Source organism: Copadichromis virginalis, linkage group LG18, assembly GCF_057382275.1.
Source record: "Copadichromis virginalis isolate Kocher_CV1m ecotype Utaka linkage group LG18, C_Virginalis_male_GT1.1, whole genome shotgun sequence".
In the NCBI taxonomy this organism is placed as follows: Eukaryota; Metazoa; Chordata; class Actinopteri; order Cichliformes; family Cichlidae; genus Copadichromis; species Copadichromis virginalis.
The window spans coordinates 25880674-25904428 of NC_140635.1; the positions used below are offsets into that span (position 1 = coordinate 25880674).

Consider the following 23755-nt stretch of genomic DNA (forward strand, 5'->3'; position numbering starts at 1 on the left):
ACGCTTGACTTTTCTCAGTTCATGGGCAGTTATTTTGCGCCTTGGTTTTTCCACACGCTTCTTGCGACCCTGTTGACTATTTTGAATAAAACACTTGATTGTTTGATGATCACGCTTCAGAAGCTTTGCAATTTTGAGACTGCTGCATCCCTCTGCAAGATATCTCACTATTTTTGACTTTTCTGAGCCTGTCAAGTCCTTCTTTTGACCCATTTTGCCAAAGGAAAGGACGTTGCCTAATAATTATGCACACCTGATATAGGGTGTTGATGTCATTAGACCACACCCCTTCTCATTACAGAGATGCACATCACCTAACATGCTTAATTGGTAGTAGGCTTTCAAGCCTATACAGCTTGGAGTAAGACAACATGCATGAAGAGGATGATGTGGACAAAATACTCATTTGCCTAATAATTCTGCACTCCCTGTATAGGCTAGGTTAAAGCTGATACTGATACTTGGCAGAAGTCTTGAGCCACCCCTCATTTCTTCATGGTTTTCTAGGAAAACTAGAAAAAGGTGCAACACATTTTTATTAACACAATAAGGCAAAAAAACAGTTCTAGCAAGTCTGAAAGATGAAATGTAATATGTACCTTTATTCTTCTTTATGCTTTTTAGATAGGGTTACATGTTGGAACAAAATCGGACTTTTCCTGGTTTATAATTCCATCATTTATGACACAATCCCATTGCTGCTGGTTGAAATGCAGCCCTTGAATGGTTCATTGGTGCTGGTTGTTAAAAAAAAAAAAAGAAAACGTTCCACTGGCAATGAACAGGTGCAAGGACTGGACTGAAAAAGCAGCCAAGGTCCAAAATATGTTTTTGAAAGACGTCCTTGAGAACTACTGCTCAATAGCACTTTCGAAATTACAAAAGTCTGGCTCCTTGGGAGCAAAATATAAAGAAAAGAGGGGTGACTCAAGACTTTTGCACTGTATTTAAAATTAACCTATTATGTTTCTAGGTCCATACTTTCATCTTAGACCATTATTCCAATATCTTTGGAAATCATTGTTACAAATAATCCTCAACCATCTTGTATTTGAAACAACCTCTTCGTTTCCTTCACCCTCCCCTAAAACCAGCTTTCCTCTCAATATCGTTCTCATACACAGGCTTGTATGGCACATGGGTGGGGCTTCTGTGCTGACAGCTAAATGTATGTACCTGAAAAGACCATAATAAGGATATCGCAATGCACCATACAGAATCAAGAGTAGGAAAAAAACGTCTGAAACTGATAGCAGTCTTAAGTCTGGGCTCTTTTTAGCTCACTGATGTAATTACACTGCTCAAAACAATGAAGGTAACCTTTAATGATCCCAGTATAACACAGAATAGTACAGGAATGAAATCCCCAGAGCCACTGTTGGACTTTATGCTGGTGAAGCAGCCAAATACTCAAATACTGCCCAGAAGCTCAGCATCACGCTATCATTTTCATTTCTAAAAGCACACAAAATGAATTCACAGTGGTTTGAGGTTCCAGCCTGGCCAGGTTGATACTCCTGACGTGAGTTGGTGTTATACTGCGAGGACTAAGTGTTCCTTTTTGAGCAGTAAACTTAAACTTTGGCCAAGTGTAATCTGAGCATCAAGCGTGTAACAGCATATACATGAGAGAAAATAAAGGAAAGTATTATAGGTCCTCTATAAAAAAGAAACACGAGCCAGTAGTTAAATTAATGACATATGACAGCAAAGATAATGGAACATTTTTCATAGAATTTATTATAGTTGGTTTTTTTTCCACTAACATGGATACACAACGCTCTAACTGTCATGGCTTTTTTGTCTTAAATACTCTCCGCTCATAAAGAAAAACTGTAAAAATATTTAATTATAACTAATTAAAAGATCTCTTCAGGGGCTGGACTTGGAAGGGTGTACAGGTATGAGGGGATGGAGGTGGGTGGGGATTTGTCTGTGGTCCTTATCTGAGAAGCTGTGTGGATTTGGGGGGGACTGAAAAAGGGTCGAAGGGTCACGTTACATCCAGCGAGGCTTTCACCGCGAAGACGGGGTGGTGTTGCCATTTAAAGAAAACCTAAAAGAACGACATGAAGCAGCAGGTCAGAATAAGATAAGTGTGTATTTGCTGTTTAATATTAAACAGCCCGGCTGAGACGGCGGTACATCACCTGCACACTCTCTCCATCACATGTGTAACGAGACGGTCAGAGATGCCCGGACAGGACTCCTCTGCCAGGTTGAAGGCATTCTCCAGTTCCTCAATGGCTCCTACTCCGCCGCCACTTGCCCGCCGCTTCTCCTTCAACTGGTGGTAAAGGAAAAATCAAACAGGAACGATTTAGTATGCCGTGCAGTGAGAAACTTAAAAAAAGAAAAAAAAATCCTTCTGTTTAGAGTAAATATAATGAAACAGGTTATGTGGGGGCAAGCTTTTTATTAATATCATAACAAGACCCACTTCACTCTTACCTGTTAATGGTAAAAAACAAGGCAGAGATTCACGGTGTCATGATGTTGGCCCTTTGTCTAAATCAGAGGTCAGCAACCTGTGGCTCGCGTTAGTCACAGGTTACAATTACTATATATATATATATTGATTTATCCTCTCCCAATTTCATCCGCCTGTTTGTGCCCCGTTACCCACGTGTGCTTCTTTTTTTATCCAACTGTTTGCTAGCAGGAGCTAAAATGCCTCTTGATGCTGAAGGTTGCCGACGCCCAGTCTAAATGAATCTAAACGCTGCTGTCGGCTGCTTAATTGCCACAAGGGGTCGCCACACTAGGTAATGCTGCGTGTTTGATTTGGCAGTCTTACATTGGATGCCCTTCTTTTTGGACCCTAATGACCTTTCAATTGTCAAGCAAATATTCCGACTACTACATTTTATCTAAATGAATCTGAGATTGTATAAAAAGCAGCAGTATGGCCTACCTCTCTGAAGGTGGGTGTTACCAAAGCAGACAAGCACTGTGACTTTGGTTGCCTTTTCACAGAATCTCCTGACTGCAAAGAGAAAACAGAGCGTAAGAAGAAAGGAAAAAAGATTCGACCTGGTGTTTCCGTCTCTGCTCAGTCTGCCTTACCTCTGAATCTGTGTGCGTGTAGCCCTTCTGTAACTTGTTCATAGAAGTGGGCCTGACTGTGGGGAAGGTCCACATGGGACACTGATCTACATCACCATCAGCATCCCTGAAAGAAGCGGGGACAGGAAGAGGAAGAAGATTGAAAGGACGAGTAAACATACCCCTGACAGATACACCCTGATTGTTAATGCAAATAAGTGTGATGTTCTTGAGACTAACATGTCCGAGTCGTCAGAGCTGGACTCCTCCCCGTGTCCCTCTGATTTCCAGCGGCGGTAGCGGTCAATCAGCTCTGTCAGATAAGCTGTCTTCTTGGTGTAACGTGTGATAAACTTGTGTTTCAGAAGCTCTTTGGCTGTTGGTCTCTGTGCAGAGAAGAAATTCAGTTCGATTCAATTCCATTTATACAGCGTCAAATCACAACAACTGTTGCCTCAAGGTGCTTTATATTGTAGTGAATAAAAACATGAGGAGCATAAAAATGTACAACCAAGGGTAATATCACTCAGCCCATACAAGTTGGAGTGCTGTTGTCTACAAACACATGCTAAAGCAAGCTTCAGTGTCAAATTACTTGGAAAGGTTTTGGCGCCTTTCAAGAGCGCACTTTGGATCATGTTGGAATATTTGAGAAACAACCAGAACAATCTCTAATTCCTATTAAGGACCGGACATGCTAATCCAAAATACTTGGTAGGATAAAGAATTCATGTTCAGTTTCTCTCAGTGCAGCAGTTATTACCAGATGTATGATACTCATGTATGTTGGTGTTTTACTCACAAAACGGGGGTCTTTATTTAGACAAGCCTCTACAAATTCTTTAAAGGGTTTGCTGTAAGGGCCTTCCAATGTGGGTGGAGTGTTTTTGGGGATTAGGAAGAGGACTCTCATGGGGTGTAGATCAGAGTTGGGGGGTTCCCCTTTGGCCAACTCAATGGCGGTGATTCCCAGAGACCAGATATCAGCCTGAGTGGGTAAAGACATAAAGAGCTGTTTAAGGCATCAAAATTCAGTTCCCGTTGGTTAACAACAAAATGATGTCTCTTCATGCTCTCAGTGTACACACAGCTTGTTCACAAACGTTTGCCTCACCTTAAAGTCGTAGGCTGACTGCTTAATGACCTCCGGGGCCATCCAGAAAGGCGTGCCGACAAATGTGTTCCTCTTGATCTGAGTGTCTGTCAGCTGCCCCGCCACCCCAAAATCTGCCAGCTTCACATCACCCTGCTCTGACAAGAGCACATTGGCAGCTGGGAGAAAGGCAGAAAAGACAGACCGTTAAAATACAACCTAAAGTATCTGGGTCTGCTTTTTGTATCTGTTACAGCAGTCTGGTTAATATAACGTGCTAAAAATAAGATGAGGCCAGAACATCTGAGATAATGAGTAACAATGTTGTTACAGCTTATTCAGGCCAACTCTCACTTTTGAAATCCAAAATCATAATAATTAATTTTGGATTTTGGAGACTGGAGTGCTGCATTTAATTTCACAAGCAACTGTAGATAAAAGGAGCACAAGAACACAAATAATACGGAGAATAAATCCACCCCACCGAGTAATACACCAAAGTTTTAAACTCCTTATTTGTGCGATTACTTAATTACAAAGTGTTACATTTTTTTATAACAAGGAAAGAACAGAGCAGAAAAGGCTCCACACACAAAATATGTAAAAGTGTATACAATTCGCACACGCAGCATGTTGTGAGATTTCAAGCTCACAGATGGTGTTAAAAATGTACACAGCTCGTTGGCATATTTCAGTGTGTGCACTTCTTCTCTGCAGCATCTGGTTAAGGCCGGCTGTGCAGCAGCTCTCAATCACAGCGTTCAGTTGTTGACATAAAACGTTGGATCACAGCATTGAGTCTTGTACTCACAACAGCGTACACTACAAAACAGCTCTGAATTATACCCGAGTTTGTACCAGCGCAGAACTTGACAACTATGTTAGCTGTTAGCTGACACCTATGAGACTCTTTGGGTGAGTTCACACCTATAGTTTGTTTTCTCTGGTATAGTTGGTGAGTTTGTAAACTTTGAGTTCTTCCCTATGATTTGGTATCTTTTCACAAAGAGAAAAAAAAAAAAAAAACACGTCAGGATGTTCAGTCCGCTCACTGGACAGATGTGTAAATATAGAAAGAAGGTGCTGTGTCCTGGACTATTAGAGAATATACAGAATTTACTTTCATTTCACGGATAGCTGCTAGCCCATACAGACCTTTGCACATCTCTAGTACCTTGCTGTATCTCTGAAAACAAAGCATACGTGCCTACAGGAAGTTTTTTTTTTTTTTTTTTTTAAATCTCAAACTTGTAACCTGGTAGTTTGTTTGGGTCAACTACCAGGAACATATTCACATCATAAATAAACTATTCTGGAGTTCATTTAGAACTGCACCAAGACAACCTCTTCCAAAGGGTCTCTGTGTGGCTGTTTTGGTCTGTGCCCGAGTGTGATAACTGGGTTCACATCTGCACAAACAAACAGCACCAAGGAGGAAAATGAACCAGAGTTTGATTTAAAAGGACCGAACACCGTAAAGATCGAAGTGAGTGCTCATTACCTTTGATATCTCTGTGAATCTTCCTTTCAGAGTGCAGATACTCCAGCCCCTTTAGTATTTCCCTCAGTATAGTAGCAATGTAAGTTTCTTCAAGAGGTCCTGGACGGAGCTAGGATGGTGACAGTGTGACAAAAAGATGAGTTTTCCCTCTCGAGTATGAAAAGTGCACTATTGGAGGAGTTGTCTAAAACTTTGTAAGCTGCATAAAAATAGAAATCTACTTACTAGATCCAGAGCAGATCCTCCACCTAAATACTCCATGATAATCCACAGCTTTGTTCCCTGTGGGAGGAGGAAACAATTGAAGGAACAAACCACTGTATGTGTTTGTATATTTAAGCATCTGGGCAAGTATCACTTCAGTATTTACATTATCTCACCTTCAGATATGAGCCATAATACTTTGTAACATAAGGACTGTCGCACTGGCTCAGCACCGTGATCTCCTGCTGAATGTCTTCTATCTCGTCCTCTGCCTCCTCCAGGTCTATAATTTTAATGGCCACCACCTCCTTTGTGCGGTTGTTGATGCCTTTGTAGACCTCTCCAAACGAACCCTTGCCGATCCGCTCCTGCTTGGTGAAGTACTCCTCAGGGTCCAACCGAGTATTCTGGCCCAGTGAGAGCAAAAGAGGGATTTAAGTACAGAGTATATACCACAGTGACAACCCCCTGTAGTTTAATGTGTGTGCTTATGAGTGGGCGAGTCTCAACACAGAAGCCATGTTCACAGTTGTCCCTTATCTCCATATTATAGTGTTTGCATGCGCTGCCCAAATATAAAATATGATTTAGAATTAACCTTCTTATCTATGTCAGTGCCCATCTATTCAGTCACATCCCTATACAATTAACTAGACTCTAGATCGAGCTTTGTGCCAGGATGTAATTTAAGAAGTGTGACTCCTGAAAGTTCAGTGGTTTTGTCTCTCCATAACAGCAGGAAATGAGCAATGATTTGCGAACAAAAACGCCTTCAAAGAAGTCACTAAGTGCAAAAAATATTATCTTAATAAAGACTTAACTCTAAACGCCCAACTCTGAAAAAATAAAATGTCATTACACACTCATACAAGATCAGAGATTATTATTACATATTTGTCATTTGTTGATGGCAGTCAATTGTACACCTGACTGTGACACCGACAAGAACATTATATATACATAAATTCACATCTGTGCATATTAACACTTGCTTTTATGGCCTAGCCCACCACCCGGGTTATTCATGGAAAGCCTGAAAAGCCATGGGGGTTCGGCTGGTCTTGGTTAAGAAGCAGGGAGGTGACAGTTGAAGAAAAGATCATTTCTTTACCTGGTTCTGCATGTCTCGAAGGTGTGCCATCCCCTCGGCTGGTTGGACGGGACAGGGACGGCCACAGTCCTGTCTTTCAAAAGTCAATAAATTGTCCTTTCGGGTTTTTTCTCCCCTCGTATCTGTCTAGGAAGCTAGCTAGGCTGGCTAGCCAACTAGATAAACAGCCAGTCTGCAGGCTTTAACGGGGCTGTCACTCCGCGCACTGTTTTCGGCCTCCGGGTAAAACGGAGGACTGAGCAGCCGAGCTACTGACCGAGAGACTCCATGAGTGTCGGTGGTCCGAAATAGAGGAGAAAAATAGCTCTTTCCGTGAATTAATAATTAATTCATTTCAAGGAGCGCTTAGCCCGTTGTTCAATTGAAGCTTGAGGAGGACAAAATAATGGCCCAGCTCGAGAACGCATGCGCGTTTTTTTCTTAAATTCGTTGGAATTGTGGGAGTTGTATTTCTCCATGCTTCAGAGACACGCTTCTTCAAACCTTTCAAGTTTTTTTTCTTAACACGGTACACGGCAAAAATTAAAATAAGATAAAACTACATTCACAATTTTAATTTAAAAAACTACAACACGTGATCTCTTGGAAAATGGTTTTACCTACGTTCAGATCTAACCAAAGTCCCATATATATATATCACATAATACCATACAAGCTGCCAGACAGCATTAGAACACCACTGAGGATTCATTACATACAAAAATAGAAAATGAACAAGTTCAATTCAATTTAAAGCTGAAATAAGTTTAAATTACATTTTGTGGAAATGATTGTGTGTGTTTTCTGCGTATGATTGATAGCAGAGGAACTGGAAATTCAAATTAGGGCAAATCAAATTAACCATATGCAGACAAGTGTTATGTGGGAGTAAATCTTTGTGTTTGTCTCTGTGATGAAGATATAATAGTATAAATTTGAGCACAGTGGATAGTGTGGACAAAGACGACAACACACATATTAACAAGACTGAGTAATATCTTTTGAATGGATGAATGTTTATATTTTGTTTTGCTTTTATTTATTTAATCAAACCTTTATGCACGAACTGTCATACATAGACACCATACCTAAAGACATCATCCAGAAACTGCTGACAATCTACAATATCTATCTACAATACAAAAGGTCCAGCTTCATTAAAATGCAAGTTTCATTTCCATCAGACTTTAAACCTGCACTCGAAGTAAACCATCTAGCCACCAAAACACCCCAGTAACAACTGGCCGGTTGGTGCATTTTTAACCCAGACATTGAAGCAAAGTCCCGCATCTTAATCGGCCCTAGTGTGACCCACACACAGACTATTTACCCCACACACTTTGTTGGGATGTGGTCACCCTGACCACCCTGTTTTCTTTTTTTCCCGTGACGTTGGCTACTTTTATTTGAAATACATTTTATTTTTGCAGTTCAGACAAATTAACTTATGTGACAATAAAAATAAATAAGAGACGACCAACTTACGTAAATAAAGCAGGTTAAACTGCCAATTTTAAATGTCCATTGGTTTTCACCAACTCCTGCGGCTCTCGGTGCACTTCATAGTAACCGCCCCGGCGGTCACGCGGGGTAGCGTTAACAGCTACACCCACACTAACTAGAAGCGTTGAGAGCTTTCGCTGAGTCCGTCTCGGTTGGTCCTTTGAGGAGCCCCTGATGCTATTTGTATGACAGCCCGAACAGCGTGTTGGCGCATGTCAGTTTAAACCCAGGTGGTAAAACCATAACGGTGAGTATTGACAGGACAGACCTCTGGCTAACCAGCATGTCAGTGCAGACAGTCAGCGGCTTACAGCGCAGCGTTTAATAAGCTAAAATCGATAGCGTCGTCTGTTAACGCTTTTCAAGCATAGCGACAAGCTAGATTGCTAACATACAAGCTAGACATGGCGTCTTATGTGGATTTTCACTCAGTGACATTGAAGCGACGTGCCAGCAACAGCTTCACCTCATGTCGCTGTTATGTAACGACGTAACATGAAATGCTATTTCTCGTAGTGTACTCATTAGCTTGGACCTAAACCCACTACCTTACACCGTCTGGAGCAGATGCTTTTTGCACGGGCTAATGATCGTGTTTAAAGTTTAGGTAGCACCATTTGCTACTGAGCTAATTGGCTAAATTCAGGGTTAACTGCAGCATGTGTTTTATTGTAAATTGGCATGTAATAAAAAGGTCAGGCAAGATATGAGCCTTGATGTGTTATTTAAAATGGGGCATTAAGTTGAGCTTATATTTTTGAACTCTTAGCTGCAGTCACACCCACACTGTTTGGTTAGTATCTGTGCGTTTCATTTGTTTCCCATTTTGTGGGTTATCAGCTGGATGAGTGGGGCAACTTTCAATACCCCCTCTGCAGAGGTGGCTGAGATGAATCGCATCCATTTTGAGCTGGAGTATACAGAGGGCATCAGCCAGCGCATGCGAATCCCAGAGACCCTCAAAGTGGCCCCAGAGAGCCAAGCGGGATCCATACCACTTCAGCAGCCTTTGCCCACTCACACAGCTCTGATGCAGGTTCCTGAGAGGATTGTTGTTGCAGGTGAGGATGACAGTTGGCAGTCATGTTTGAGGTATTATGTTTAAAACATGTATATGCTGTATAAAAAATTCATGGCCAATTTTTCTGTAGGGGATGAAGGGGATCCTCGATTTGCATGTCCAAGAGACTTGGATCTGATTCAGTCCATTCCTCCTGTGGACCTCCTGAACATGAAGGCCCCTCCACGTGTCCTCACCCTTACCGAGCAGCCTCTGGATTCGCTTGAAACAGACCAAACTGTCAACTCGCAGCGCAATCCCAGCCAAGCGGTACGTTTTCTTTCAGAGTAATCTCAGCTTCCTTCTCAGAATATTGAATTTTCTTCTCTCATTATATTCAAAACTTTAAGTGGATCCATAATGTAGTGGTATACTATATTTGCCTTATGCTGAAATTATGGTTCAGCCGTGTTAGTGCATTGGGACTATGCTGGCACTCCATTGGCTTGTCTACTTGCAGAGAGTGTCTATTGTCGATTGAGGCACTGTACAAAATATGTGGTACAACCGGTCTGCGGGCTACTTTTGCTTGTGCTGTTGTTGGTATGTCAGTCAGCTGCTGAGAAGAGTGAAGTTATAATCTACAAAGAGCTGAAGTGGTACTGAGTGTTAAACAATGTAAAGTATTCACTGCACCCACTGTCTGTACTTCTCATGCGCTATCTTTTGGTCTGTGATTTTTTTTTTTAAATTTTTTTTAAATTTTTAATTTATTTTTATTATTATTTTTTTTTCCTCACAATCCTCCCATTCCTAGTGAACTCCATTGCCGCTCCCTTCCCTGTTCCAGCCCCCTTGTCAGTCAATCAGCATTTGACTAATGCAATTGGGATTTTGGAAGACGGCACATAAACATGTTTGCACACTATTTATAGCGTAGGGATAGTCCTGGTAACTAATTTCTTAGTCAAATGAACAGGGGATAAAAATGTGATTAACTGACTCGTCTAAAACTCAGATATCAAGTTATATTTGAGAACTGTATAAGGTCTAAAACTCTAAACAAAAGAGTTTTAAATCATAAATCCCATTCTGGATTTATGAATCAGCACGGTGGCACGGTGGTTAGCACTGTTGCCGCACAGCAAGGTGGTCCTGAGTTCAATTCCACCATCAGGCCGGGGTCTTTCTGTGTGGAGTTTGCATGTTCTCCCCGTGTTTGCGTGGGTTCTCTCCGGGTACTCCGGCTTCCTCCCACCGTCCAAAGACATGCAGCTTGTGGGGATAGGTTAATTGATTAATCCAAATTGTCACTAGGTGTGAATGTGAGAGTGAATGTGAATGGTTGTCTGTCCCTGTGTGTTGGCCCTGCGACAGACTGGCGACCTGTCCAGGGTGTACCCCGCCTTTCGCCCTATGACAGCTGGAATAGGCTCCAGCGCCCCCCGCGACCCTGAAAAGGATAAGTGGAAGCGAATGGGTGGATGGATGGATTTATGAATCATGCTGCTTAATTGTACGGCACCTCGCATCGTGCATTATCAACGTTACATGTTACACTCCAGACTACGAAGAAGGAAAAACACTTAAACCTATGTTAAATATAATATATAAATGCATTACTACAAAGGCAAGTTCACGTATTATTAAAATGTGACAAATTAACAGCAGAAAAACCAATGAGTTAAACAGAAAAATGTGGTGCATTTTGTCGATCATTATGAATGATGCACGCTGTTCAAAAATTCATGACAGTGGTTGTCATGAATTTTAATAAAAGTTAAAATCTAAAATAACAAAACAACAAATAATCCAGCCACCCCCCTCCCAGGCCAGGTGATTAAATATAGTCTGTACAGCAGGTCCTGGTTCTACCCCCGGGCCTCCTCCCATTAGGAAATGACCAGCAGAGCACCTTACCCAGGAGGCGTCCTCCTCAGCTGGATGCTTTTGATGTGGAGGAGCAGCGGCTCTACTCTGAGCCCCTCCCAAATGACTGAACTCCTCATTCTATTGCTAAGGAAGTGCCCACTGACCTTTTGGAGAAGGCACATTTTCACTGCTTGTATCAGCAATCTCATTCTTTTGCCTTTAAAAAAACAGTAATAGTGTTAACAAAGAGATCAGGCCGAGATGAGCAGATTTATGGCCTTTCTCAACAACGATGCGCCATCTGATGGCAGGTGGCTGCATAGCAATTTACCTGCATTTGGCTTCAATCAAAATTTAAAACAATTTAGATTACACTACTAGTACGTGTGATAATAGCGAAGAGTAGTTGTCTAGTCAAATAGTCCTGCAAATCCCAACTTTAGGGAAATGTTTATGCAAATGGACATGGTTGCAGTACCATATATTACACATCTAAAGTGAAAGATTCCCCCCCCCACAGCATTATTTCTACTTTATTAGTAATATCAGTTTAGATATTCCTTGATGGTGGTCTTGAAGGTGTTGCTGACATTTTTTTACAAAAACTGCCTGGAGTCGTGGGATTTATGAGACGCAATGAAAACTGAACGTGATTATTTATTTATTTTTTAGCTTTAAGGACTGTCTTTGTGCTATGCTGCACTTCTTCCCATTTTGATTTCTCCATGGAATATGGTTTGTGGTTCTTAAGACACAATAGAAAAATAATGCATTGGTAATTGGTGAAGAGTCATTAATAATCACACATTCTTCTGTAGGAAAAACGTCAATCAGGTGGCCAAAAATTATTTTTCCAGTCAGTTTGGCTGAACTAAGTGTGGTTCATCAATCAGCAATCATGCGTTGCTGCAAACTGAGCTTAATGTTATTTCAAATTTGTATTTAACAACAGGCCAGCTTTCATGGTCGGCCTCGAAGGGAGCGCAGCGCGAGTGAGAACGTATCCGGCCGTCACAGCAGTCAGATCAGCAGAGGCGATGTAAGGTACGACCACAGCCACGTTTGAAACGCTGCTTCCCCACCGCTGCCTTTCCAATGTAAAGCTTTCTTTCACTCTTGGTTGATTTATAAAAATGTCTTCTTTCTTTTAATGTTTCTCCCCACCTATCTCCCTGCCAGTGTAACCCCTTCCCCTTCTGCCCCCCCAGTCCGTTTGTGTCCTCCCCTCTGTTCCCCCGAGGATGCAAACATCAACCTGTTTACAGCTGCTGGGCTCCTGTCGTACATCCAGTCAACAACACGCCGTGCTTACCAGCAGGTCCTTGAGGTCCTCGATGACAGCCATCGCAGGTATGTTTTTTCTTTATTCATTTCTTTTTGGCTGAATTTATTACAAATCTTTGCACTAAGAAAGATTGTTAAAGAAACAGATGATTGTTGTGGGGAAATTCAGGAAAAAGTCATGAGCATGAGTTTCTTATTAAAAGAAGTGACATTTAAAACTCTCATACGTCACAGTCCTGGCGTCCTGACTTGTGTACATCCCCCTTTGTTCAATGTGTAACTTACATGTTTGACGACTTTAGTTCACAAGAAAGAAATAATAATTATTTTTCCTTAACGTGACTTCAGCAAATAGCAAATACAAGCCCAATTCCAAAAAAGTTGGGTCACTGCTAAATAAATAAATAAATCGAATGCAATGACTTGAAAATCTCAAACATGTGTGTTTAATAGGGGTGCAACGATACACAAAATTCACGGTTCGGTTCGATACTTTGGTGTCACGGTTCGATATTTTTTCCATACAAAAAAAATGTTCATGCCTTTTTAATTTGTTATTTATTAAAATTATAAATATATATTTTAACTCAAAAGTACAGTTTTTAAATTTAATGTTGCTGAAACAAAAAAGTAATAAAATAAATATATCTCAGGGCTCGCAAAATTTCAAAATCCCTGGTAGCCCTTCAGGCAGGGACTCTTCAGTTTTTGGTAGCCCAAAATAAATTTAAGTAGCCCAAATAAAAAAGAGAGCAATTTTTGATTGATGTTTTGTTTCCTGTTTTGTTTCCTTTACAATATTATACATTAAAGTATAATATTGTATAATTATATAATGTTAACTTCTTATCTTGTGCGTGTTTTTTATTTTGATAGCGAATGCGCACCTGCGGACCACTTATGTGCAGCCCTGGTTATATAGCTTGTCATATTGCAGCCACAGAAATTCTTTTGTCCATGAAACCATAAAGCTGCACTTTCTTTTTGCCTTATAGTCTGATTTGGTAAGCTTTTCTTTGGCTGTCACTTCTTCACCCTGACCTGTCTTATTTGGCTCAGCAGAACTGAAATATATATCCTGCTGCTTTTACACACGCACTCACATAAGCTCAGCGATTCTCTGCGCGATCAACCTCTCACATGTTTAAGCTTGCTGCGGGAGATTTCACTTGTCATGTTTGCATAGTAAGCTAACGATTGATAAGACGATGTCAGAGGAATTGGTGCACAAATTATCATCACTCACCAATCAGTGCTGTTGCTCTCTAACACAGTTCGTGCGATTGCAAAGTGAAAGCAAAAAACAAGCGCAAATTCAAACGCGATTTCAATATGTCACATATTGACTAGTGCTGTCAGCGTAAATCTCGTTGAAATGACCTTAACGCCACAACACGGCAAATCTCCGTTAACGAGCTACCGCGGATCGCCCCGTGCATGGGGCTGGACGGCCAACACGTTAACGAGCTAACTGCGCTAACACACTAGTTCCCACCCATGTAATTGAGCATTGCATGGCACATCCAACATACTGTTTTACTTTAGTCCATGACGCGCTAACCTTCAGGGTCATACGTCACATGAAAACCAAAATAATTCCAAACACCAGATCTGAATGAGGGTGCGGGAGGTTGCCATTTTTTTGCCATGTTGCAAGGAGAGCTTAACTTCTGTCTCGCTAGCTTGCCCTGCGCTCAGTGAATGTGCGTTCGACTACTCCGCCTAGGCTGCACTGTCGAGCGCAGATCCACTGAGCGCTCAACACAGACAGCATCGTCAGAAGGAAAGTTGATAAAATAAATTAAAAATTTTGTATTGTTCGATACATATGCGTACCGAACCGAAAGCACTGTATCGAACGGTTCAATATCGATACGAGTATCGTTGCACCCCTAGTGTTTAAGTGTGGCACCAGTGTCTCAGCACGGTCAGCTTTTCACCTGACCTCACACACGCGTCTCTCCTTCTGGTCTTTGACATCACTATAAAGAAGGGAAGACCTCATTAGATTAATAACCTTTACCTGTCCCTCCAACCTCTCTGGTACTGCCCCTTGAGCTCACTGCACCATGCCTTCCCTGCAGCTGAGCCAGGGGGAACCACACCTCCGCCACAATTAGTTCATTTTGAATTTGATGGCAGCAACACGTTAAAAAAAACCAAACGGTTGAGACAGGGTTATGTTTATCACTGTGTAGCATCCCTCTTCTCTTAATAACAGCATGTAAATTTCTGGTGATTGAGGACAGCAGTTACTGCACTTTTGGGAGAGGAAAGTTGTCCCATTCTTGTCTAATAGAGGATTCTAGTTGCTCAGCAGTCCTGGGTCTCCTGTGTCACATTTTTCATTTCATGATGCTCCAAATGTTTCCAGTCAGTTCAACACTGGTTTAGCATAGTCTTGCTGAAGTAAACAAGCATTCTCTGAAAAAGATATTATCTGGATGGGAGCATATGTTGCCCAAATACCTGTATATACCTTTTAGCTGTAACTGTGCCTTTCCACATGTGCAAGCTGCCAGTTCCATAGGCACTGATGCAACTCCATACCATCAGAGATGCAGGCTTGTAAACTGAAAGTTGATGATAAGCCAGTTGGTCCCTCTCCTCTTTAGTCCAGTGGAGGTGGCATCCTTGTTTTCCAAGTGGAATTTCAAGTTTTTCACCTGATCACAGGTTTCCACTTCTGCCTTAAGTTACTTTTGTGAATGTAATGGTGAATTACACACAGTGATTTTAAGTGTTCCTGAGCCCAAGCTGTGATTCCCATGACATGTCTGTTTTTAATGCAGTGCTGCCTGAAATTCTGTATTGATTTTCAGCTGTTTGACTTGATTGGAGATTTTTGTCAGAATGTCAGATTTTTTAAAATGATAATGAGTAGTTCCTCCAACGGTTTCTGTTTAGTACCACTTACATTTCCAGCCTTTTGTTGACGCTGTCTCAACTTTATTAGGATGTGTTGCTGCCGTCGAACACAAACTGAGCCAGTTTTTTTTTTTTTTTTTTTAAATGAGTTTGTTGGAACATTTGACATGTTTTCTATGTTCTGTTGTGAATAAAAAATGGTTTTCTGGGATTTGCAAATCATTGCACTTTGCTTTATATTTTACACAGCGTCCCAGCCTTTTGGAATTGGGGTTAAAGTTTTAATACAAGAACATCTTTGTAATGTGTTCAGTTTCTGAGCTGAGAAAGAAGTCAAATATAAATGTTATTACCAGGGATGAACCAACTTTTAAAAGAACAATTTGATCATAGCTGTTTGTTGTTGTTGTGTGTCATTGTTTCAAAGTCTGTGAGCCCTTTACCACACTGTTTTAAGCACAAATTCAATCAGATTAACATATGAAGCTGAGCACATTCACCTATGGCTGAGGCCAGCAGTCATAGGTGAATGTGATCTGCGGGTATATAGTGAGTAGGCATCAAGTTGAATACTGGTCACAAAATCATCGAATCCCTCATTAAGGGCCTGAATGAAGATGTGTTCATCTCCACAGGACACACCTGGATCTGGCCCTGGATTTAAACCCTGATGAGTCCGGCTTAGTGGATGCCTCCTCACTGAGACGACAGGTAATGTCTCATATGCTTGCTTTCTGCATGAATGAAAAGGGGCAGGTGATGCATAATTTATGTATTGTCCCAATGTATTTATCTTACTTTCAGGTTTACGGTAAACTCTGATATAATGTATAGATATGGCTCCTTTTGAAGGATGCCGACAGAGCTGCACGCAGCAAGTGTTCAGTTACAGTTATTAGACCCTCGACTCTAAATAAACAAAAATAAGGAACACAAATACTAACTGAAGAAGTAAAAAGGTATACAGAGATTTTATTTGAGAGTGGGAGTATTGTTTAATTGTTAGTGGCTATATTTCTCTGTGCACTGCAATGAAACACAGCCAAATGTGGAGATTTCTCTGCGCATGTTTCAGTAAATCTTAGTTAGGCCCAGTACAGGGAGTGTTTCGCCTTTTTTAAAATGTTTTTTAAAAAAAAATGTTTTTTTTCAGATTGTGAAGTTGAATCGGCGTCTGCAGCTGTTGGAGGAAGAAAACAAAGAACGCTCAAAGCGAGAGGTGATCCTGTATTCTGCCACCGTAGCTTTCTGGCTCATTAACACCTGGATCTGGTTCCGTCGCTAGATGGAGTCTCCCAAAACACTGGAAACCAAAGCAGTTCCCTGTTAAAGACGTGATCACTGATTTATAGCAAATTCTGTATGGAGGTTTATCCTAAACAGGTCAGTCTCGGCACTCATGAGGTAAAACATGAGGCAGAAAAACATTGTTTTCTGTTTGTCAAGTCGATGTGACAGAATTTCACAGTAATCGTGGGCCTAGTGTCTCGCAGCACTAAAATTAGAAGTAAATGATTTTTTATAAACTGCCGAATGACTGGAAAGCTAAAGCACAATGACAATGCAGCTGAACGATTTAGCAGCAACAACAACCACTTCAGTTAAGGTAATGCTATCTCCAGCATGTGTCCTATTTGTGAAGCTTACTCCACTGTCAAACCTATATTTTTGGTTGGTTTGGATCAGCCGTAAATGAAATACGGTACAAATTACACAAACAACTGTCAGCTCCTACTGATAAATAGTTTATGCAAATATTACTGTTTGCACCTCTAAACTTGACAAATCCATTGCACATAATGAACTGGTGTTACAGTTGTGTAAATGAAATCTTTTAACCTGAACAAATTATTAGATAAGTGACAAATGTTTTGGGAACCATAGTTGCAAAACTGAACCTGACTTTTCTGTTGAAAGCAGGTCATAAACTACCATTCTTCCAGAAGTGTCAAACTGAACCGATTGACTCTAAAGATGCCATAACGCTGACCCTTCGTTACTGGAAAAACTTCTTGTGTACATTACAGCATTTGAAAAGCCTGTCTAATCTGTCTTTAATGTTATTTATTTTAACGTTTTTGTCTAGGGGTTGTGTCATCTTGATTATTTGCTAACCAAAGTAACAAGGGTAGGGTACTGTGAAGTGCTGTTTTTCCATGCTGTTAACTCATCTTTGTTCCCACTAAGTCACCTGCAATATTAAAACATGGAATATGACATTTTATACATAATTTAGTGTGATACAAAGAGCCAGTGTGTGTGTGATCGTCCAATGAGAAGAGGTCGATCTGGTTGAAATTATTAAAAAAAACAAAAAAACCCATTTTATTTTGATAGTAATATAAATATGTATTTAACGCAGGTTTATTTATCACATATACTACTGAGGTGTCAGCAAAGAGTTGCTGTTAGTTTTTCTTTGAAGTCTGTACCTACATGTCTCACTTAAAGCTGGATGTTGGAGTTAAAACTTTAAATTATTTTGTAATATAAGAATACACTTGATGTTTGTAAATATGTTTGCTGTAATAAAAGATGGATGTCAGTTTCAGCCGTGTTTGTGTTCAGCGCTGACTCCAACACTCTCCATTAGGTGGCAGGCATGCAGCACCAGGAAGAAGATGATGATGTGTTTTTAACTTGAAAGGCATAACTTGAGAGACGTCTTCAATTAAAACTTTATCGACAATCTACTATCCAAGGGATCCTGCTCTAATTATCTGGGAAACTGGACTTAACTCACTTTAAATCACTTTTTCGCCTTTTTTCCTGGAACACGAAGAGGAAACTGTCGGTGGTGACGGCACAATGGGGATCACTAAACTGGCTGATTTAATACGCTCAGATGCTCCTGATGCCATATCGTATAAGGATATCAGTGACTACACAGGTACAGACACGATCGGTGATGGTTTCAGCAGCAGGTCTGACTCTGTTAAGGAGGTCAGCTGCTAGCCGCTAATGTTAGCACTCTCCCCCTAGCTACTAGCATCGCTAGCTGTAATTATAGCACCTGACATTAAAGAAACGTTTTTTTTAAGTATTACCAGTCCACGTACCACGAATTAAAAGCTACTGCTATAATAATCAGGCTTTCCGAGGGTAGTAATTAATAACTTACCCGCGTCCGCACTATTTCTCTTATGTTAATCAGCTAACTCGACAGTCCAATCAAAACATCTGTATCTTAGTATTTATTTTAATTCAATGTAACTTTATTAGTGCCGAAAACACACACAGCATTGCGTGACAACTGTGTTATTAATACTATTCGCCTCACACTTTGAGCACCATGACACAAGGAATCAAATGTTATCTGAACTGTATATGAAGTTGTCCATAGTCCAGCTCTGTTTACTGCTGAGAAAAGCCGTAAAAGAATAGGCAAAGCTAATCCTACAAGCAATTTATACAGTACAAATCAGCGCTGCACAAATTCCTGACAAGTAAACGGAGTACAGTATTTGACTTGGCTTAATAGTGTAGATCATTTCAAGTGCGTTTAGGTGAATTTAATCAAGTGTAATTTGAGTGGATGTTACTGAAAAGTAATTGATGTCTAAGGGCAAATGTAAACTGTTGTGTATTCACGCTGCTGTTGTATTACTATACTCCACAGGAAAAGTAATCGCACTCGATACCTCTATTGTTGTAAATCAGTTCCGTGCAGCAACGCCTACACTGAGGTAAGCATGATGTGATGCTGTTCTGTTCTGTTAAACTGAAGTAAACGTTATTTTTTCTATCTCTTTACTGTTTATCATGGTGTATTAATTCCTTATATCAAACCTGGTACACTGGGTGCCTAGAAAAATACAAACACTTGTAGAATAGTAGACATTTGAATTAAAATAATCCTGCAATAACATTTCTAAAGATTTTAATTTTTTTTCTTTCATTCATTTCACTTAATTTGTTCTTTTAAAGGTTGCACTGTGTTATCAGTGCATGAGATTAAAAATATTAGAAAGGGCTTACAAAAATCACCACATCCTGCAACTGTACAGCCAATTAGTGTAAACAAGACCTCACTGACACCAGTAAAATACACTCACTGGTCACATTGTTAGGTACACCTTGCCAGTATTGGGTTGAACCCATGTTTATCTTCAGAAAAACCTTAATTCTTTGTTGCATAGATTAAAGAAGGGGCTAGAAACATTCCTCAGAGGCTTGCTGACAGGAGCGGCACCTTGTGTGGTCTTCTGCCTATCTTCTTTAAGGTTCAGCGTGTCATGCTCAGATATGTTCTTCTGCATACCTTGGTTTTAACAAATGATTATTTGAGTTAATGTTGCTTTCCTATGGGAAGCAGTCTGGCCATCCTTCTCTGGCCTCTGGCATAAATAAGGCGTTTTCACCCAGAGAGCTACTGCTTTTTGGATATTTTCTCTTTTTCAGACCATTCTCTATAAACCCTCGAGGTAGCTGTGCAGGAAAAAGTCTTTCTATTCTTATTTGTCTGTGTATATTTGTGAAATGCTCTTGATTTCTCTTCTTCAGCCCCCTCACAGGTCTCTTCTTTCGCACACTCACTTTCCTGGAACATGGCATAAAACCGGTCTTTGTGTTTGATGGAAAGCCTCCTGGAGAAAAGAAGGCTGTTGTAAGACACAAACCTGCATGTATAGTTTTTGACTTAACATGATACTAAACATTTCCTGGCATGTTTAAGAACACTTTAGGTCAGAGAGACTAGTCTACAGTAAATATTTTCAACGTGTAGGTAAATTTGATCACTGCCAGATAACAGAGATACAGACGGCTGTGACTGATTGAAAATTGTTGTTTCTGCAGCTTGAGAAGCGAGCCCAGACAGCAGGTAGGAATTACTCAAACTGGACGGGCACAGGTAGGTCTGTGCAGAAAATGCACAAAGACTTGAGTTTTCAGTGGTTGTAGAACAGGGGTGATCTACTGGGAATATTATTTTGATGTGTTTTTCCTCTGTGCTCACTGCAGCGTCATTACAGACTAAAGAATGTCTTCAGCTCCTGAAGTATCTTGGTGTACCTGTTATCCAGGTACGACCTGCTAAGTAATGAAAATGTTTGTGCAATATTTCATCTCTTCTTCCTCCTCTGCAGATTTCTCTTCATGCATGTCACTTTTGTCTCTCAGGCTCCAGGGGACGCTGAGGCACTGTGCGCTCAGCTGGTGAGAGAGGGAACTGTGCACGCTGTGGCCTCAGAGGACATGGACACGCTGCCGTTTGGAGCCAATATTCTTATTCGTCAGCTGAATGCAAAGAAGGACAGGTAGAAACTGTGCAGCTCACTTTACTAAATTTGTTTATATTTAAAAAGAAGAAATATTTCAAAGGTTTGCAATGGTTGTTGCATTAATTTAGTGTTCATGATCAGATCCAAAGCTTTATGAGGCTCTCATACGTGTTTTTACGTAAATTATTATGTCAAATGATTAGAATCTCAAGTTATTGTAATAACCTGCTCACTTGCACTAATTTTCTGTATTTATAGTAGATGAGACGGAGCTCCATAATGACTGTACTTTCTGGCAGCAGGTGGTGAACTATTTTAAACCACAGCCACAAGTCTCACAAGAAAAGAAAAGGAAATCTGCTCCTTACTTTTTCTTGCAGACAGCAGTGGACTGTCAGACAGAAAAGGGCTGCTCGCAGCTCATTAGCAGGTAGTTTACACTCAGTTTCTAAGCCAAGTTGAGATGTGGTGTAAAATATAAATAAAAATAGAAAGAAAACATTTGGAATTCTTATAAGTATGATATTAATTTCAAAATGGGTAAATATATAATGTTGAAACTTCATGCTAGCAAAATCTTTTAGAAAAATTAGCACTGCTGCAGCAAAAGACTGGTTAAAAACAGCTGGTGTAGATACATAAAACATTATGTAGGAGTAGCCAGTGGATAATGGATTGTTGAAATGACTCCACTCTACACCCCTACATAGTTTTATTCATTCAAGACATTTCGAGTTATCGTTTTTACAGACAGAATATCGCGCACGCAAATGCTACCAAAAACATGACCTTGGCGGAGATAACAAACATTAATCCACTGAATTTGCTACACAAGAAAGCTGAAAGCTTTATAAATGGATGAACTACTACACGTCTTAAGGTTTTCTGATATCGTTGATCACTCACTTTGCTGATAACATACAAAGCACAAAATAATCTACTTTTAAACTGTACTCAGAGAGATACAGTATCAACTGAGAACAAATGGCATGTTTGATAAAAGCAAATATTATTATTTTTTAAAAATCTATATATGTTACATGTATGGAATAGTTGTGTATTTCGCTAAAATGTTTAAAAATATAGGGGTAAAAAATATAAGAGACGTTATTGTATATGAAACATTCATTTTCATGTCTTTTGTTTGGTTACTTATTCTTAATGTATTATTTCTGCTCGTCTTTGTTTTGGTTTTAGATTGTGACATCTAGTTGTGAACTAGTTGATCTAGTTGAACTTAATGTTTTATTTACGCTCTTTTTTTTTTTTTTTTTACAGTGAAGTCATTGAATACTCCTTACCTAAACTATTAGAAAAACTCCAAATTGGTCATAAGGAGGTAAGATTGAAACATTTAGATTTCTCTGAAAGTATGTAATTTATTATAATATATCTGTATTGGACATACTGCTATAGAAATGCACTTTAGCTGTCTTATTCTCTTATTTTGTATTTGTCTGCCAGTTTGTTGACTTGTGTATTTTGCTCGGCTGCGACTATTGTGAAAAGATACCCGGTTTGGGTCCTAAGAGAGCTCTGACCCTGATCCAGAAGCACCGTACCATAGAGGATGTGGTTTTGCATATCAACAGAAAGGTATCAGATGGTCTTTGTAGCTTTGGCTTTACCTCTCTTACAAAAGAACATGTGACGTCTAACAAGCCAGTGATATCTGGCCTTTAGACCCATCCTGTTCCAAATATGTGGAAATACAGAGAAGCAAGGAAGATTTTCTTGGATGGACCACAAAGCTCAGCTCCCGAGCTCATCTGGACCGAGCCAAATGAGGAGGCCTTGGTTGAGTTCCTCTGTCACACCAAACGAATTAAGTACGTTTTTTATTGAGCTTTTCTATTGTTCTTCTTATAGTGTGTGTGTATATATATGTATGTGTATGTATATATAGAATGAATGAAACTATACATATGAAAATTGAAAGTCATCTTTGTTTGATTTTAGGGAGGAGAGGATCCGTAATCGAATGGTGAAGTTCCGTATGATGCGGGAAAATAAACGGGAGGAGAGGGAAAAGGAAAAGGCAGAGGGTGGTGGGAAGCAGACTTGCATTAAGGACTTCTTTAGGGTTACCAGAAAGCGAGTGCAGGTGAGCTCAGAAAACAGTGTTGCAAATATAAATCAAAATGTGTGCGTTTTTAGGAATAAAATGGTAAAAATAACTTGAATAAAATTAGCTTTTCTTACTTTACCTCTAGCCTGTGGACAATGCAAGCTCCCCAACCAGCAACAGAAAGAGACCAAAGTCAAAATAAGCATGTGCCAGTTGTCTACGCCACAAGGATGGGAGTGTTCATCTCTCAGTTCATCTCTGTCTGGACATCTCAAAAAATTATGGACCATTTCAACATGCGGCTTATCTGTCGTCCCAATCTTGAATATGCACCATAAGAGAAATGTTATTCTGTTCATTTGATCTTGGGTTACGCTAATATTTTTACAAATGTAAATATTTTTATAGGAAAAAAATCTTTTTTTACAGGATTTGTCTTATCAAAGTGCCTTTTACTTTTTAAGAACTCAAAATAGGCATCACACAAGACAGCTCCTCTGACAGTACAGTAAAGTGATCTCATGTGAACAGTATGATCCACAACAATGGAAATCACTGGGTAGTTCTTCAGTGTGTCCAGCAGTTTCCTGCAAAGCCACCAAGAAAAGCAGAGCAGGAGGTGGATGGCTATGAAAGGGAACAGTGTGATCACTGTCAGGGAGGCCAAAACTGGAGACAGCGGATGTCTCATCTCTAGATATTCAATGAGCACCTGTTGTGTAAAGTGTGCCAAGGCAGGGACCAAAGACTTGAATATTAAAACATGTACAAGTGGTATCATGTCTAAAAGAGACACTGAAGTGTTTGAATAAATGGAAAAATGTGTAGAATTTATGTTCATGCTCTTTGTTTTGTATTTTTATATCAGTTTCAGTTTGCCTTTTTAAATTAAAGCAATCTTTGACTGTGTTTTGTTGCGCGATGTGCTTATGAGCGGATGGACACTGTAAAAGTGCTGTGTTTTCATAGCACATTATTTTCTGAAGCACTTCCAAAGGCAAGTGT

General features: G+C 40.1%; 3 protein-coding genes across 5 annotated transcripts; 2 read left to right on the plus strand and 1 right to left on the minus strand.

Moving 5' to 3' along the window:
• Positions 1-1714: 1714 nt before the first annotated feature.
• stk25b (serine/threonine kinase 25b) lies at positions 1715-7378 on the minus strand. Its single transcript, XM_085438097.1, has 11 exons — positions 6955-7378; positions 6020-6250; positions 5865-5921; positions 5640-5748; positions 4160-4317; positions 3848-4033; positions 3286-3431; positions 3067-3172; positions 2915-2986; positions 2151-2287; positions 1715-2056 (listed from the first exon to the last, which is right to left on the minus strand). The coding sequence occupies exons 1-11, from the start codon at positions 6982-6984 to the stop codon at positions 2017-2019; spliced, it is 1272 nt and encodes a 423-aa protein (XP_085294223.1). The 5' UTR covers positions 6985-7378; the 3' UTR covers positions 1715-2016.
• Positions 7379-8517: 1139 nt separating this feature from the next.
• LOC146688009 (mitochondrial fission factor homolog A-like) lies at positions 8518-18011 on the plus strand. 2 transcript variants are annotated; one of them, XM_085438100.1, is made up of 7 exons: positions 8518-8683; positions 9277-9497; positions 9588-9766; positions 12261-12352; positions 12488-12658; positions 16096-16171; positions 16614-18011. In XM_085438100.1, exons 2-7 carry the CDS (start codon positions 9281-9283, stop codon positions 16743-16745), a joined length of 867 nt encoding a protein of 288 aa, XP_085294226.1. In that variant the 5' UTR covers positions 8518-8683; positions 9277-9280; the 3' UTR covers positions 16746-18011. The 2 variants fall into 2 exon arrangements, with proteins under 2 accessions (XP_085294226.1, XP_085294227.1); XM_085438101.1 differs by having other exon boundaries at positions 9315-9497.
• Positions 18012-18053: 42 nt separating this feature from the next.
• On the plus strand, positions 18054-23659 carry LOC146688010 (putative flap endonuclease 1 homolog). 2 transcript variants are annotated; one of them, XM_085438098.1, is made up of 11 exons: positions 18054-18350; positions 19080-19146; positions 19964-20066; positions 20258-20312; positions 20423-20484; positions 20582-20718; positions 21961-22021; positions 22147-22278; positions 22366-22511; positions 22642-22786; positions 22896-23659. In XM_085438098.1, the coding sequence occupies exons 1-11, from the start codon at positions 18269-18271 to the stop codon at positions 22950-22952; spliced, it is 1047 nt and encodes a 348-aa protein (XP_085294224.1). In that variant the 5' UTR covers positions 18054-18268; the 3' UTR covers positions 22953-23659. The 2 variants fall into 2 exon arrangements, with proteins under 2 accessions (XP_085294224.1, XP_085294225.1); XM_085438099.1 differs by having other exon boundaries at positions 22192-22278.
• Positions 23660-23755: the final 96 nt, after the last annotated feature.

Coding starts and splice junctions, on each gene's coding strand:
- stk25b (XM_085438097.1), bottom strand. CDS start 6,984: ATGGCACACCTTCGAGACATGCAGAACCAG. Junction 5,749..5,864: donor GAGGATCTGCTCTGGATCTA/GTAAGTAGATTT, acceptor TCACCATCCTAG/CTCCGTCCAGGACCTCTTGA. Junction 2,288..2,914: donor TAACACCCACCTTCAGAGAG/GTAGGCCATACT, acceptor CTTTACCACCAG/TTGAAGGAGAAGCGGCGGGC.
- LOC146688009 (XM_085438100.1), top strand. CDS start 9,281: ATGAGTGGGGCAACTTTCAATACCCCCTCTGCAGAGGTGGCTGAGATG. Junction 9,767..12,260: donor AGCGCAATCCCAGCCAAGCG/GTACGTTTTCTT, acceptor ATTTAACAACAG/GCCAGCTTTCATGGTCGGCC. Junction 16,172..16,613: donor CCTCCTCACTGAGACGACAG/GTAATGTCTCAT, acceptor GTTTTTTTTCAG/ATTGTGAAGTTGAATCGGCG.
- LOC146688010 (XM_085438098.1), top strand. CDS start 18,269: ATGGGGATCACTAAACTGGCTGATTTAATACGCTCAGATGCTCCTGAT. Junction 20,313..20,422: donor CTCAAACTGGACGGGCACAG/GTAGGTCTGTGC, acceptor TGCTCACTGCAG/CGTCATTACAGACTAAAGAA. Junction 20,719..21,960: donor CTGAATGCAAAGAAGGACAG/GTAGAAACTGTG, acceptor TTTTTTTTACAG/TGAAGTCATTGAATACTCCT.